This window comes from Aptenodytes patagonicus, chromosome 4 (genome assembly GCF_965638725.1).
Source record: "Aptenodytes patagonicus chromosome 4, bAptPat1.pri.cur, whole genome shotgun sequence".
NCBI lineage: Eukaryota > Metazoa > Chordata > Aves > Sphenisciformes > Spheniscidae > Aptenodytes > Aptenodytes patagonicus.
In genome coordinates, this window is record NC_134952.1 from 25,386,528 (window position 1) to 25,403,466 (window position 16,939).

General features: G+C 37.3%; 1 protein-coding gene across 2 annotated transcripts in view; it reads right to left on the reverse strand.

Annotated features, from left to right (window-relative positions):
* Positions 1 to 16,939, reverse strand: part of ARAP2 (ArfGAP with RhoGAP domain, ankyrin repeat and PH domain 2) — a 168,352-nt gene that overhangs the window by 39,135 nt on the left and 112,278 nt on the right. For both annotated transcript variants that reach the window (XM_076336072.1, XM_076336071.1), the window contains 5 exons: positions 14,554 to 14,717; positions 12,304 to 12,516; positions 9,935 to 10,040; positions 7,906 to 8,053; positions 6,977 to 7,045 (listed from right to left, as the gene is read on the reverse strand). In XM_076336072.1, coding sequence (XP_076192187.1) covers positions 6,977 to 7,045; positions 7,906 to 8,053; positions 9,935 to 10,040; positions 12,304 to 12,516; positions 14,554 to 14,717 — 700 coding nt within the window. The remainder of the gene's footprint in view (positions 1 to 6,976; positions 7,046 to 7,905; positions 8,054 to 9,934; positions 10,041 to 12,303; positions 12,517 to 14,553; positions 14,718 to 16,939) is intronic.

The window sequence follows — 16,939 nt, forward strand, 5'->3', positions numbered from 1 at the left end:
GAACAGTATTCATAGTGATGCTACGTATTTATATATTACTACAGAGGAAGAGGTTAAGAAAAGTAAAAAAACTGCATCATATACAGAATAAGATATGGAGAAAATGATAGAAAGAGGCGAGCTTTGGGATACATTTTGACTAATTTACAGAAGCTAAAACTACATTTCTATAGAAAAATAAATGGCAGCACTCAATTTTAAAGAACATTAACATTCTGAAAACCAGTGACTTTATAGTTTAGCCTCTGAGAATAGAAAACTAATGGAAACATTTGTGAGGAAAAACATTACAAAGCTACTTTGAAGAAAGCTGCTTAATTATAGTGGCACTGACTCAGAAAAGCTCATTTACTTGTAAAATTTGCTTTTCGGATGGTATTACAGAAAAAGGTTGGAAATAAGAATGAAGCTGACATTTGATTTCCACTGGGCTTACGTAAACAACTGTATGGAGAGAAAATGTGATGTAAATTACAGCAGCAAACAGAAACAGCTGGCATAAGTATATGGTGGACAGAAAATGAAGAGCAGCTAATGAAGTGCCACCTGGAACAGAACTTCAGTGACATTTCAGACATGAGAACTTCCAGGCCTTCAGCAGAAATTTGGTTCAGTTTTCTCTGAATACTCTGCATCGCCAGCCTGGAGATAATTCTACTATAGCAACCTATTTACTCAAATGTGTTAAGTATCCGCATTCAGTGATTTTCCCACAAATATGTGCACGTCTTGATGCAATAATGTCACACTATCAAATGTTAAATGAAAAGGATTCTTACACACCGTTCTTAACCACAGCTGCTTGAGGCCTAAGTTGCCAATCAGCCATGCTGTTACATCACTTGGTCTGCACCATGTCATCAGTTTTAATGGTAGCTGGAAGCCCATCCAAAAACATTCCCAAAGAGCTACCTCTCCTGTATGAGACTGAAGTCCAGTCTCCATGCTACGTGGTCTGCATATGCAAGTCTTGCATATGCATGGTCTTGCAAACTGGTTACAGGCTGAATGATGGTAGCTACTGACAGAGGAAGTAGAGCAGCTGAAAAAGAGTATGTTTCAGCATACCTCTTTCTTTCACTGAAATAATGAAAGATATCAACTTAAAGCTACAACATTCAGCTAACCATTGCTTCTATTCTGAAAATGTTTATCCTATTTCAGGACTGTACTGGCAAATACAGCTCATGATGATTGGCTGGAATCTGGCTATTCTTTATACAGTGTTAATGAAAGCATCAAATGCTAAGTTGGACTTCACAGCAGCAGTTTAAAAAAGAAGTTTATATGGCCAAGCCTGGTAAAATATAAAGTGTAGGCATCCATATAATCTAGTCTTCCGAAATTATAAGTAATATGCACTTTATACTCATGGCAGAAGTTATAAATGTAAAGTATAACAAAGAGGAAGGTCGATCTTTTTCAAAAGCAGTTAGTGTTAGTCCAGGTCTGGCTCTAATATATTCCTCCAGCAAAACCTACTGACAACACCATGCATAGTTAGGGAAGTGTTGAATTCTTCTAAAGAAAAGCCAGCAATGTGTGCTCGCAGCCCAGAAGGCCAATTGTATCCTGGGCTGCATCAACAGAAGCGTGGCCAGCAGGTCGAGGGAGGTGATTCTGCCCCTCTACTCTGCTCTGGTGAGACCCCACCTGGAGTACTGCGTCCAGCTCTGGAGGCCTCAGCATAAGAAAGACATGGACCTGTTGGAGCGGGTCCAGAGGAGGGTCACAAAAATGATCAGGGGGATGGAACCCCTCTCCTCTGAAGAAAGGCTGAGAGAGTTGGGGCTGTTCAGCCTAGAGAAGAGAAGGCTTTGGGGAGACCTTATTGCAGCCTATCAGTACTGCAAGGGGGCTTATAAAAAAGATGGGGACAAACATTTTAGCAGGGCCTGTTGCAACAGGACAAGGGAGAATGGCTTTAAACTAGAGGAGGGTAGATATAGACTAGATATAAGGAAGGAATTTTTTACGCTGAGGGTGGTGAAACACTGGCACAACTTGCCCAGGGAGGTGGTGGATGCCCCATCCCTGGAAACATTCAAGGTGGGGTTGGACGGGGCTCTGAGCAACCTGATCTAGTTGCAGATGTCCCTGCCCACGGCAGGGGGGTTGGACTAGATGACCTTTAGAGGTCCCTTCAAACCCAAACTATTCTATGATTCTATGAAATATAAACCCAAATGATAACACGATTCAGTGAAATTTAATATCAGTGACTTGTCATATCTGGGAGACTCAGTAAGCAGACTCCATAGTCCAGCTGAGACTGACTCATACATCATACCTAAGTAAGTATTTAGCACTTTCTTACCACATTCTTTGGAGAACTTTTTTCCCCATGGAATGAAAAAAATAGATTTTCAAATGTATACATTTAAATACAATTCCTAATGCATTTCTTTTTAGCCCTTTCTCTCCCCTTAAACTAAAGTAGGAAGTGCCATTTTCTTCTATTTTCTAAGTTCTATTTATACAAGTGTTCTCTCTGAAACTAAAAATAGTAATTTCTAGCAATGTGTTAAGAATGAATGAGAACAAATTTAACAGTTGCATACCACCTAATAAAATAAGAAGCCCCTTCACTGCTGCCTTCCAGATTTTAAGTATGATAAAGCACTGCAAATCATCCCTTTCTATTTATGAGGCCTGGATGGATAAGCAAAGAGCTCCTGAACCAACTCAGACATATAAACGAAGCATAGAAGAGATGGAAGCAGGGGCAGGTGACCCAAGAAAAGTATAGAGCTACTGTCCCATCGTGCAGGGATGCGGTTAGAAAAAGCAAGGGGCTGACCCCCTGAAGCTTGCAGGGATGTGAAGGGCAACAGGAAAGGATTCTACAAGTACATAAACAGCAAAAGGGAGACTAGGAAAAACACAGGCCCATTGCTGAATGGGGCAGGGGACCAGGTGACAAATCACACAGAAGAGGCCTTCTTTGCCTCAGTCTTTACTGATAAGACTGACCTTCAGGAATCCCAGGCCCCTGAAACCAGATGGAAGGTATGGAGCCAGGAAGATAACCTGGTGGTCCTCCACTGAGGGTAAAGAAGCACTTAAAGAAACTAGATGTACATAAGTCCACGGGGCCTGACAAGTAGGACCCACGAATGCTGAGGAATCTCACTAATGTCACTGTAAAGTCACTTCCAATTATCTTTGAAGAGTCATGATGACTGGGAGAGGTTCCCCAAAGACCGGAAGAGCACAAGTATCAATCCCATCTTCAAGAAGGGCAAGAAGGAAGATTTGGGGAGCTACAGGCTGGTCAACCTCACCTCAGTCCCTGGGAAGGTGACAGAGGAAAATCTTCCTGGAAAGCATTTCCAAACACATGAATGAGAACAAGACGATTGGGATTAGTCAGCGTGGACTCACAAAGGGGAAATCATGCTTAACCAAACTGATAGTCCTCTACAATGAGGATACTAGTGGATGAAAGGATAGCAGCGGATGTTGTTTACCTCAGTTTTAGTAAAGTCTTTGACAGTGTCTCCCGTAACATCATCATCGACAAGCTGACAAAGTACAGGTTAGGTAAGTGGACAGTAATATGGACTGAAAACTGGCTGAACACCCAGGAGACCATTAATCTTCATCAGTGACCTGGATAATGGGACAGAGCACATCCTCAAGAAGTTTGCAGATGGTAGTAACTGGGAAGAGTGGCTGATACATTTGGAAGGAACTCAACAGGCTGGAGAACCGGGCAGAGAGGAACCTCATGAAGTTCAACAAGGGGAAATCCAAGTCTTGCACCTTGGGAGGAGTAATCGCAGGTATCAGTATGCACTGGGGGACGACCAGCTGGAAAGCAGCTTTGCCGAGAAGGACCTTGATGTCCTAGCATACAACAAACTGATCATGAGCCAACAATGTGCCCTCACAGAAAAGAATGCCAACGGCCTCCTGGGCTACATTAGGTAAAGCACTGCCAGCAGGTTGAGAGAGGTGATTCTTCCCTTCTATTCAGCACTGATGAGGCCACACCTGGAGTACTGTGCCCAGTGCTGGGCTCCTCAGTACAAGAAAGATATGGAACTACTGGAGAGAGTCCAGTGAAGAATCACCAAGATGATGAAGGGACTGTAGGATCTTTCATATAAGAAGAGGCTGAGAGAGTTGAGACTGTTCAGCCTGGAGAAGAGAAGGCTTGGGGGGAATCTTATCAACATGTACAAGTATCTAATGGGAGGGAATGAAGAAAACTGAGATACTCTTCTCAGTGACATCCAGTGACAGGACAAGAGACAATGGGCACAAATTAAAAACACACAAAACTCAATCTAAACACAATAAAACAATTATACTGTGAGGGTGGGCAAACACTGGAAGAGGTTGCCCAGAGAGGCTCCATCCTTGGAGAAATTAAAAATCTGATAGGACACAGTCCTAGGCAGCCTGCTCTAAGAGGCCGTGCTTGAGCAACAAGGTAATTAGACTAGATGATTTCAACAGGTTCCTTCCAACCTAGACAACTGTAATAAATCTGTGTCAGGGGAAGTTCAGATTGGACATTAGGAAAAGGTTCTTCACTGAGAGGGTGGTCAGTCATTGGAACAGGCTACCTGGGGAAGTGGTCACAGCACCAAGCCTGTCAGAGTTCAAGAAGCATCTGGACGATACTTTTAGTCATATAGTTTAGTTTTAGGTAGTCCTACCAGGAGCAGGGAGTTGGACTCGATGATCCTTATGGGTCTCTTCCAACTTGAGATATTCTATGATTCTATGATAATTCTGTGATGAGGTAGCAAATTTTGTTTCATTTTTAAGGTTAAAGTGATATTACTATTTTTGGTAAAGAATTTAAAGCTTAGCCATGTGTGTTATGAGAATTAAGACAGAGTCTATTAACACAGTAGGTGTAACCATCAATTCAGAAAGCTGATTATTAATGCTAGAGACTTTGCTGAGAGCAAAATAAGAACAGTTAAAATCCCAGTTCAATCTTTCTATAACTCCACCTCCCAACAACCTGGAGAGCCCCAGGGAAACCAGTCCAAACAGGCCCAATTATTCATGAAGGTTCCAATTTGATTATAAAGTTTAAAATTTGGAAGACTAGCTTTTCAGGGGCTGGAAGCTTTTTAATAAAAACCTTACCAATTTTAGAAAGCCTAGACTTTTATTTTAAAAAAACAAAAGCAAGCCTCTCTCTTTTTCTTCAATAGGCAGCCTTCTAAATACAATACACCTCAAACGTGATTTCGCAGTGGTATCTGGAGTGGAAAAATACAGAACAGAACCATTTTATTTGGGTCTTCTCTATATTCCTCACACCTTCAGTTTTAGACAAACGCACCTAGCCAGCAGTTGCTACTATATTATTCAATCCATCAACAGCCTTCCAGTTTCCTTTCTATTTTTTCTCCCTATCTAATTAAAATGTCTCCACTATCTCTTTCTCTACTCATGAAACTCCTCTCATATCTCCCTAATTTTTCCAGAAGGTATTACAAATATTTAACCATTACAGAGTTGCTTGGAAAATGTTAATAGTGTAAAAAGCTGTAACAAGCTTTTTTTTTGTTCTAAAACCACAGAAAAGAATGTATTTTAAAGTCTGTGCATTTTTCCACTGTCTTTGGCTTCAAAACATTATTCTCTAATCTCAATAAGGTCCTTTTCATGGACCCCAGAATTAGTAAGTTCCATTAAAGACACTTCAACCCCTGCATTGCAGAATGCTTTTAGGGATATAAAATTTGGGGGTTTTTTTGCCATTACCAAGGCAGATGTTTCCATTCTGCAAGACAAACACCAGAAGTAAACTTCAGCTGGTTTCCCAGTAACTCCGTCACTCCCCACCAGGCACCAAAAGGAGGAAATAGGCATTCTACCTTCTATATGCACATTCACAGTAGGCCATTATGGTCAGAAAGCTTCACGCCACTCTGACCCAGACAATAAGGTAATATGAGATAAAAGTAAGACTCCAGATAGCAATTCACAGAACATGCAATTTCAACGTGTATTTGCAAGACCTTGTCTTCTTAATGATGGCTTACAAGGTACCACAAAAGTGTTGCTGGAAGGGGGAAGGCAGCCAACAGACAAAGCGCTATAGATTTTTTTTCTGCTAGCTTTTTATTAGTTTCTAAAGCCCTATAAGCTCCAAAATCACTGAAAGCTTCTCCTCCACTACTTTAGATTTCTGAAAAAGCTTTTAAGCTCCCTATATTTCCTTTTACCTCTCCTAATTCAACTGCCTTGGTAGTGTTATGAAACTTACAATTTTTGCTTTAATTAGGACTGTACACAAATACCATTCAGAGACTGAAACATGGTACCACTTCACTGTTTCTTACCACTCTGAAGTTATTCAAGAGTTGTTACAGGTAAGACTGGAACTCAAGATGATAGTAAGTGGCATAAGATCTCCCATTTTCTTACATTGTGTTCTGAAGTTCAGTTTGACTGCTAGTATGTGTCTGAAGCTTCCCCAAATAATATTTGTGCTTCAGGTTCTAGAAATGGTCACAAAACAGGATGCGGCTAAAGATTCGGATGCTTTAAACTCAAAGGGATGGTGAAACTCTAATGAGGAGAGACCATGTATACCCAAAGCTCATGAAATAATAGAAGTATTAATATACACTTGACGGTATTTAATATGCATGTTTAAAATTAAAAAAAGACAGGTCATCACTTTCACACTTGCAAGTGTTGACCATTTCCTTCTAGTACAATTTATGAAGCATAGTAAAAGCATGTAACCATCTGCAAGTTATCCCAGTGCTCAGGCCAGAACATAATTCCACAGTATGCTTTACACAGAACTGTTTTGCTTTATCTGTTTATGCCTCCTCATTTTTGTTTCTTTTTATGTCCCTCAGCTCTGTAGTTAACAACACTGGTCACTACACAAACTTAGAAACTTACATTTAGAAATCTAGGTATAAAAAAAATGTAAACAACAAAATAGTCTTTGTTAAAACTGTTTTCATTCCGGTTGATATCTGCCACTTACCTGAGTGTCTTTCCACCTGGTAATAAAGCTGTTCTCTATATCCATTTGTTTGACCTGGTCTTCATTTATCTGTTTAAAATGGATAATTTTTGATCAATTAATAAGTATAAGGGAGCTAGTATAAAAATTACAACATAAACTAGCAAACGCTAATTTAATGTAATAAAGATAAATACAAATATAGAGAAATGCTTACATTTAACAATAGTAAATAATAAATAATAATGTAACGATAATAAATATTGTTACAATTAACAATACTGATAATCATGTTCTTATAGAAGCAGCTATGCAAAATATTGTCAGTTAGAAACAGCACTTCATTGATGGGATTCGTTACTATAAACTTTACCAAATACTTATTAGAAGAGAGAGGACTCCATGAAAAACTGCCAAACAATTTTATAGCAGCACAGTAAACTCTAAACCAAAATGGCTAACATGAATTGCTGCTAGTAGTATCTTTTCTATCCAGTTGGATTTCATGTTCTTTCTAGGCCTAAGGAACCAAACACTTTCTCTAAAGTCTTAGCCTCTGAGCTGTGATTACAATAAAGAACACAGAATTCTTCCATGCTTCAGTTCTGATCAGGCCCATAAAATTTGAATAGAAGTATTATTTTTGATAGTCATAATCTTGAAGTTTTCTTAAAATTAGTATGCTGGTGTCAGCAAGAAGAATGTGCACCATTTTGGAAAACAGCAGCTCACAGCAATCCTATAAATATAGCCTTTCCTACACAGGCTAAGCTAGCTGGGAAATAAAATTTAAAGCAGACAAAGAACAATGTCCACTGAATTACAGTTCAAAAGCCCTGCAAATCCTCAGACAGTGTAACTAATAGCAAGATCATCTTTCAGAAGATTTTCTACATTTTAGCATGTCTAACAGCTGAGAAATTAGGACGCTTTTAGATAAAGGTACCTACATCAAAAAGCTGCACATAATTTTTAATTAGATCTTCAATTACATTGACTTCTTCACTAGTTTGGCCTTTAGTTTGAAATAAGCATGAGGAAAACACCATGGCTAGATTGTGAGGGTTCATATGATTGATTTCAGAACACTTCTGCACCCTGTTGAAGGAAAAATAAACATATTTAGAAGGTTTCATTGTTCCTTTAATTGTCTGAGGCTCCCCTACGGAACATGGAATGCATTTCAAAAAGAATAATGACATTAAATGCAATGAAAAAAATCTAATATTATTTATTCTTTTTTATATTTATTTCTTTATATTCTTTATCTCACATCTCATTACAGAAATGAAACCTTATACTTTCTATCTGCCTCTCAAGTTACATCAAAATTATTTAGAATAGAATAAAAATATAATAGAATAGTTCAGTTGGAAAGGACCTACAATGATCATCTAGTCCAACTGCCTCACCAATTCAGGGCTGACCAAAAGTTAAAGCATGTTGTTAAGGGCATTGTCCAAATGCCTCTTAAACATTGACAGGCCTGGGGCATCGACCACATCTCTAGGAAGCCTGTTCCAGTGTTTGACCACCCTCTCAGTAAAGAAATGCTTCCTCATGTCCAGTCTAAACCTCCCCTGGTGCAGCTTTGAACCATTCCCACGCGTCCTGTCACTGGACACCAGGGAGAAGAGATCAGCACCTCCCTCTCCACTTCCCCTCCTCAGGAAGCTGTGGAGAGCAATGAGGTCGCCCCTCAGCCTCCTTTTCTCCAAACTAGACAAGCCCAAAGTCCCCAGCCGCTCCTCAGAGGACATTCCTTCCAGCCCTTTCGCCAGCTTTGTTGCCCTCCTCTGGACACATTCAAGGACCTTCACATCCTTCTCAAATTGTGGGGCCCAGAACTGCACACAGCACTCAAGATGAGGCTGCACCAATGCTAAATACACTGTATTATGTTACGTACGTATATCCTACAAACTTAGGATCTAAGATCAAACAAAATGTGGAATGAAATGAGACCTTTCTTAGTTTCTATACTTATGGTAAAGTTTTCATATCAGTTCTGTTGTTTACATAATGCGTCCTCTTTTGGAAGCAAACACTTTAAAGTATCACAGAATTTTGGCTGTTATACACATGAATTCAAACTACTTTCAGAACCGATATAACAGCATATTAATATATCTGAACTGGATATGCTTAGAAATATCGTTAAACACAATACTTACTATAATCTTTATCCCAAAAATGGCACCAATCAATTTAATAATCATATGAATAGTTTTTAAAGGACATCTGCTATGTACCTGGCTATGTAATGTAATTTCTGAACACAATAACCCATAAAGAAAACGTTCTACACATTCTCTACCCACTACAATTTACCAGGAATACAATCTGACTTGTTCAATAGATAATATAATATAGACCATTACTATTTAACCATGACACTGCAGAATCATCCAAGACACATTTTTTTGTACATTTGCTGCTGCTTATTTGATCTAGGAATAAGACATGACCTTTGTTGCTTAAACAAGTTTATATTTTGGATATTCTCTACCACTACCTCAGTTGCAAAATGAAGCATTGATGAAAAACAGAAAGGGTAGCTAATTCTCAAAGTTATTATGTGCAATACAGATTGTGGAGAAGGGCGTTTTCCCTGAAAAAAATCTTCTAGTTTCAAGAACCATTTCCAACAATCCTCTGGAAGACTAGCAGACTGGGGTGAAATGAGTTCGTATAAAGAAAGTACATCAAAAGTTACCCTACTTGGACACATACACTGGCAGCCCTCTCACTGTAAGGCTGTTCCATCCCATTGATATTTATAGATACCTACTGCTAAAAATACAACCAAAGGAAAAACACATTCTAAATTAAAGGGAATCAAATATAATTAACAGTCACAACTAGGTAAGCTTTTGATGCTTACTAGTTAATGAAACAAGCCACATTTCATGTATGGTAGAGTTATACTGAGAACACATTACAAGAATTTCTCCGCTACAGTGCATCATTTGCATTGACCTGTAAAGATGTTCAATCAAAGCAGCCAAAGTTGCCCTATTGACTGGTGGAAGCGTCCGAATAAAAGCTCCATACTTCCTCACACGTTCCTTTTCATTCTGTGTATCTGCCAGAAAATAATAATCATTGAGCATTAATAACAATGCACACTAAAGACAAACAGCAGTTCTCATTAACTATATTGGCATCATCTAGTCATTTAAAAATTACAATTTACCCAATCAACCTCTTCTTCATAAAGGCAATACTGACAATCTACTATTATCAAAGTCTATTATTGTACACTAGTTCAGGGAAACAATATCAGCAATAAAGAGGGCCAGTTCTATATTCAAACACCATTTGCTACAGTTTGAGACTAAATCCCAGGATAGCAATAGCTTTTCCTCTCAAAGGATATTTAATCTGTAGTTTGTGCCCGTACATGTGTGAGCGCATCTGTGTATGCACAAATGCAAATGTACTTCTAAGATTTCCCAGAGATAAGAAAGGAAAAGACCTTTTCAACTTTTTAATTTTTATTGGAAAAGTGTCTCAAGGTCCAAAGTAGTTTAAAGATCCAAATATATAAGACTGATAAGAGGAGAGCAAAGGGGAAGAGGTGGTGAATAAGTTGTACAAAGTTACATAGCTGAACAGTGGCAGAGCCGATGATAGGAATTCCAGTCTTGGGAATTACAGTATCTGAGACACAGCCACAGCTCTCTACCTTCAAGTTAAGCCTGCCTCGTGCTGCATAGATACTACAGAGCATAAACCTGCTTTGGGCATGAGCAAAGTTAATGCAAATTTTATTTATTTATTTATTTATTTAGCTTTTTCTTCTCAGTCCCTTGCTTCTCTTGAGTTTCTGAAAAGAAAAAGCACAGAAGAACTCTTATCTCTTCCAGCTGATTGCTAGCATTCTCCACTAACTACCGCACTATGTGTTGATTTCTTTGGTAATTGGAAGGAAAAACAAACAAACAAACAAACAACAAAAACACAGTTTAAAGGTCTTCTACTCTATCTTCCTCGGTGTTTTAGTCTTCCCACAAGTACTTCCAGTGTCACTTAACTGTAACAGAACAAGATTCTCTGCTGTAAAGCTGAAGCAAAATTTTAGCCCCATGAACGGTGATTTAACTTCCTGATTTGTAGCACCATTTTGCACTTTTGTAAAAGAGCCAACTTAAATCTAAGCTGCTACAGATACAACTTTTTCTGATTTCTGATGAGAGCAATCTTGTGGTAAATGAATAAATTCTTAATATTCTTTCCTCTAGTTTGTTCAAGTCGAGGTTAAAGGTCAAAAATGTGTAATATTCATACTTGAATTTCCCAAACTTGTAGTGGTTTATATTAAAGCAAACTCCGTATCTTTGAACTTAAGCAAAATCAGAGAGGCATATGCTTTTACTAACTTTTTTAAAGACAAAACTTGCCATACAGTAAATAGGCCTATATGATTTCAATGCACTAATGAAGAAATTAATGTTCTGTCTTAGCTTTTCCTATGCAACTCTTATTGCTACGCATCATCTGCAATTTTATAGCACAGTTCATGAGGGAAAGAGTTTGTTTCTTGCAGACTGTAAATACTGCAATATAGAAAAAAATAGAAATATAGCTGTTTTGTAAGAACGCTATAAAAATCACCAATTTATGTAATGAGTAACTAATTAATGTATTAGTCTCATGGTTCTGTTTTCAACCATACAGAGACACACATCCTCATGTTATAAATACATCACAAGTTACAGTTTGGGTTGGAGTTAATTTAATTTGAAAGAAAACTTAAGTAATATTTCTAAGGAAACAAAAAACAAGTAACAGTTGTTAACAAGACTACATTGTTAATATACATAACTTTGTTTGAATGTTCATAAAAGTCACTTGAACAATTTAAGCAGCAAGACTGTCATTTAACTATCATGCAGATGATAGCATCAACATTTTGCCACTTTTGAACTAAACTTCTGCATATGTCAAAAGACAGAGTACACATTTTTTTCCTACTCTAACATTTGTCTATTTCTTGAATTCTACCATCAATGCTTCCATAAAATATTAATCATCACTTCTTACCTTGGCTGATCCAACTATGACACAGTGCAATATCGGTCTACTGTTTACAGATATATTGTCAAGGAAACATAGCTATTTGTTATTATTATTATTATGGTTCACTTAAAGGCAATAAAATAATCTCTGATTAATATAAGTCTATTGCAGCCAAGCTCTAAATATTTTTTTCCTCACTACGATTGTTTTGCCAATTATCAAACAACATAGGTCAACACAGGGCAAGTAATTAAGAACCCCCTCAAATTTGATACTAAAAATGTACATACAACCTTTCCTGTATTGAGTGTTATTGAATGCATTACCTAACGCAGAGATCCAGAACGGGTAAAGTTCTTTAGTGAGAAGTGCATCATCTATTTGACAAAGAAAACTTTTCAATACATCAGTCACATCTTCAAGCTGATGTTTTCCTGCTCTTAGTTTAACACTCCTTGCATCTTTTTTGAAGCTTTCCAGCAGTTCAGCCACATTGGAAGAATTGCCATTCTTAAGGTAGATCTGCTTGCTACCTAAACCTAAGTTACAGAAATACAGGACAGAAAAATAAATAAATGTAAAATCGAGCATTCTTTTAAAAATTCCAAACATTCTTATATGAAAAGCATATCTGGCTGTCAAACCCATCGTATGTCTTACTAAAATCTCTCTGACCTTTTGCACATACTCACTTTGTTAGTACAAACACTGCCAAGTCTGCTTACACCCAACCAGACCTCTTTGCAAAAATACACATCAAAATATTAAGCAAGCTTGGGATCACAATTTCAGGAATACTTTACAGGCAATTGAAATCCCCAAATCTCTTCAGGACTTCCTAAAACAATAGTTTCAAAAGGCACAGTAAAGGAAAGAAGTTTTGCTGACTGGTATTGTATTACACAGAAAACACAGCTATTTTCATGAGCAAAACTCCCACTATTTTATTACCCTACTGATCAACTCAACTTAAGGCCTCAGTAAAGTATTATTGTATTCAACCAACCTGAAACATTTAACTCTTAAAAGCCTCGAGATTAGTAGAAATTATTCCTTGTTTCTGATTCTTCTCACGTTCAGGAAGACATCAGGCAGCCACTATTCTTGTATTTTACAACCAAAAACACCAAAGCCCAAAGTCAACTTAAAAGAAAATTCATAGTCTAAAACAAAGTCAAGACTACTTTCAATTACTGCATATGAAAGTAGCCAAAACTTTTTTTTTTTTAAACTTATATAAGTTTGGCATAGATGTACAGTCGCATTGTTTCTCTTTGTAGAGGTGTTTCCCACATTCCCCACATTTCTTGAAAAAGAATTGTATTTTATACAAAACCCTGCTTTTCTTAGGTACCTGTCAAATAAAGTACTCTGTCAAAACCTATGAAATCATGTCTTATGTTCTTGCAATTCACCTTTCCTGTAATGCCTACTAGCACTACCATTTGATACTGCCTTTGTGTTGTTACTGTCAGGAACAGCTGTGGGACCCGATAGTGTCTGTCATCTGTAGACCACAACGAAAGAGACAACCTTTACCATGATGACACAAAAATACGTATGCATACAAGTAATGCATACAAATAATTCCTTCAGCTTTCAAAAATTTTAACACCTAGTAACGCTGATCCTGAAAAAACATTTTTCAATAAAGATCTAACTTATTTAAAAGACATTAGGAAATTGAATTTTAATTTAGAACACACACGAGCAATTGTTCTGAGTGGTGGACATAATTACCCTGCTTTAACAACATTTCAGTGCATGAAACAGTGTAACCTATACTTAGAATAATTCCTATTGCTAATAATTAAAAAATAATTTAGCAAAAACATTTTTCTTGGTTTTAGGCAATAGTTGTAACCCAGACACAACTATTTACCATAATGCAGTGTTGCCATATTCAAAAGTTATTTACTTAAACTTCAATCCCTGAAATAGAAATTAGGCTTTCTCATACTGACAGAGGTTACAGACATTTATCCTGAAGACAGGTTTGTACAGGGTTGATATGTATTTAATATTTCACAAGAAAACTGATGAATTTGAAGTAGTAAAAAGGACACAGACATCATCTGCATATGATCTAATGCCATGGAAAGTTATGTTGGCAAAATTTACTTAAACAAATGGTAACTGACTATATGTCCTTAGGCTATTATGCTGAAAAAACAGCAGCCTTAAGCCTGAACTCGACTCCACAGTTAATATCAGTTTCCCAGAAGATGTGCTGACCAGTCCAGGCCATAGCCTTTCCCGGTTCACATAGCTTACTTTCAGGGCTGAGGTGTTCTGCACTGAGGCACTGGACCCCAAGGCTGAGCTACATCAGGCAAACAAGTAAATTTTTAAAATAGGAAGGTGTCTATAAAGGGCATCTACCAAGTTGCATTTCCCCAAACTGCCCATTCTCAGATGTGTGGCAGTGTACTTCATCGCATCGAAGAGCAGTGAGGCTAACGAGGGGTATGGTTTTACTTTAGGTAATATATAAACTCATTCAATAAGATCTGATGGTGTTGGGGCTTAGGTATTATACAAATGATCTTAGGTTGAATAAAATCCACTATACTTACCATACTGTGTAACAAACGCTATACAGCTGTTTACTATAATAGGAACATCATTTTTGCTGAGCTGCTGATCTTGTAATGCATTACCATCTGTACCTGCTGCTTTTTCAATTGCAGTATACCAGACCATGAAATCCAGCTTCGTATGGCCATGGATGTATAGTGTTCTGAAAAGTATAAAAATATTTTGAATGCAGAAAAGAAATAGAAAACTGATGTTATTGTACTACAGCAACACAGCAGATGTCCAGAAAAAATAAGAAATACTTGGAATAAGACATCAAGGCACTTTCCACCACATAAAGCTGTGGTGGTGGCCTATTGTTACAGCATCTTTTTTTTTTTCCAACTACATTTGTACTAGCAGTGTCACAATAAATGAAAGAAGATCCACAAACACTGACACAGGCCTTTGAAAGGACCTGACCAACATTTTAATTACTATACTTGCTCCTACACTGTGCATTCTTAAGTCCAAGTCAGAGTTAAGCAGGAAAGAGAGGTTTACAGACAACTTTCAATACTGGAAAAGGCTTTCCTTCTTTTCTATTCCCCACCCCCCCACACTTCTGTAGAGGAGCTGAGACACATCGAACTTCCCTCCTTCACACGTATCAAAATGATCACCCTCAGCAAATCACAGAGCTAAGGAACATCTATGAAAAAACTAAGAGCTGAGGTAGAGTAAGTTAATGCAACTCTTTAATTACCTGTTTAACTCGAAGGATGGCCCTGTTCTGATTTTATTATTTAAAGATGTTACAATAATCTCCTCTGTTTACCCTTGACAGGCTAGCTTCTAAGAGACAATTCCAAAATTGAAAAGTTTAAGGGTGTATGTCCACCCATATGCAGGTATGTAATAAACAACTGGTTTAAGTGTTAAAATAGCAAGTAAACTTTTCTACATACACACTCTTCGTCTCTCACTAAAGAAATGTAAGAGATTCATTTTCTTTAATGACAATTTATTTGCTAATTAGGAAAACTTAAAATGTTCTACTGAACTTCAATGAAAATACTTTCATCAAAATATGAACATTCATTTTTATTATTTAGAGAAAAAAACCCAAAGCATTTTATATATTGATGGAATATTTAATTTCAGATTTTTTTTTATTAGCATCTTTCAATTTTGCTTTTATAAACATTTCCATCCTAGCATTCCTATTCCAATAGGAAGCGAGGATGCAGTCAATATACACACACAGACCCAGGATCTGAAGTATTCTCAGGATCCACCATACAGACTTAGCCATTCAGCAGCAGAGTAGGAGACACTAAAATATTTCACCTTACTGATGACCCTTTTTAAAAAGCCTCTACTTCACGACTTCAAAACTCATATTAACCACCACACATACCTGGCTAGTAGAAACACTAAGCCTCTCTCTTCCATTAAGAAAAATCAGTAATTTGCATAAAGCTCTCAAATTTTTACGGTGAAATGAGTGTGCCTAATTCAATACTTTCAAACATTTTCTGAAGACCTGTCAGAACCGATATCCTACATGGGTGGTTCTCAACCAATGGCTTCCAAACAACACATCACCCTGACGTCCTCTGGTATTGCTGTAGCCATATATAAGAGGAAATGAAAAAGTTTGAACTGAGCGGAAGAGAGTCTGACAGTGCATGTCACACTATTCCTTTAATACTATTATTCACAGATCAGCAGAGCTTAGGACTATGATTTATAAAAGATTTATGTTTCTTCCCAACACACGAGATGCACACATATTTGCATATTACTGTCTTTTTATTTTCCCTGCAGAACAGCAGGATTCGCATTATGGAATTATACAAAAGGATAAATGGAAGTCTCAACAGATTATTTTTTGTTATCTAAAGAATTATGATATGTACAGGAAGCAGCATACGGTAAAGTGAAAATATTATTACTTCTAAACAAGAAAAGGGCAACTCTGCTGTATATCAAAGACTCAGTACCAGAGGAGGAGAGAGGAAATATAGTAGTGTATTGAACTTCAAAGGTAACTTAAACTTATCTGTATTTTTTCACAGAGATATGAAAGTCTAAATCATGTGCCTGTCAATCAACTGTCATGATATATGAATTAACTAAACTATGCAAAAAAGACCATCTTGTATTCTATGGATCTTCCCCTCAATGCACCACATTAGAAAAAAACACGTTAGAACTACCAAAAGATTATGTCCTCTTTGTTTTCTAAAATTTGAAAAGTTGTTGAGTTAAATTCAAATTACAGAGGAAGAGGTTACTTAATAATTAACAAAGAAAATGGTGTATCTCTTTAAGTAGCAGTCCTATAGCAACAACACAGTCATGAAAGAGAAGTTGCTGGTAAGAAATATAAACGTGAAAAATCTTGCTGCTATTGTGGAACTCGGATCATTCATGGAAGGA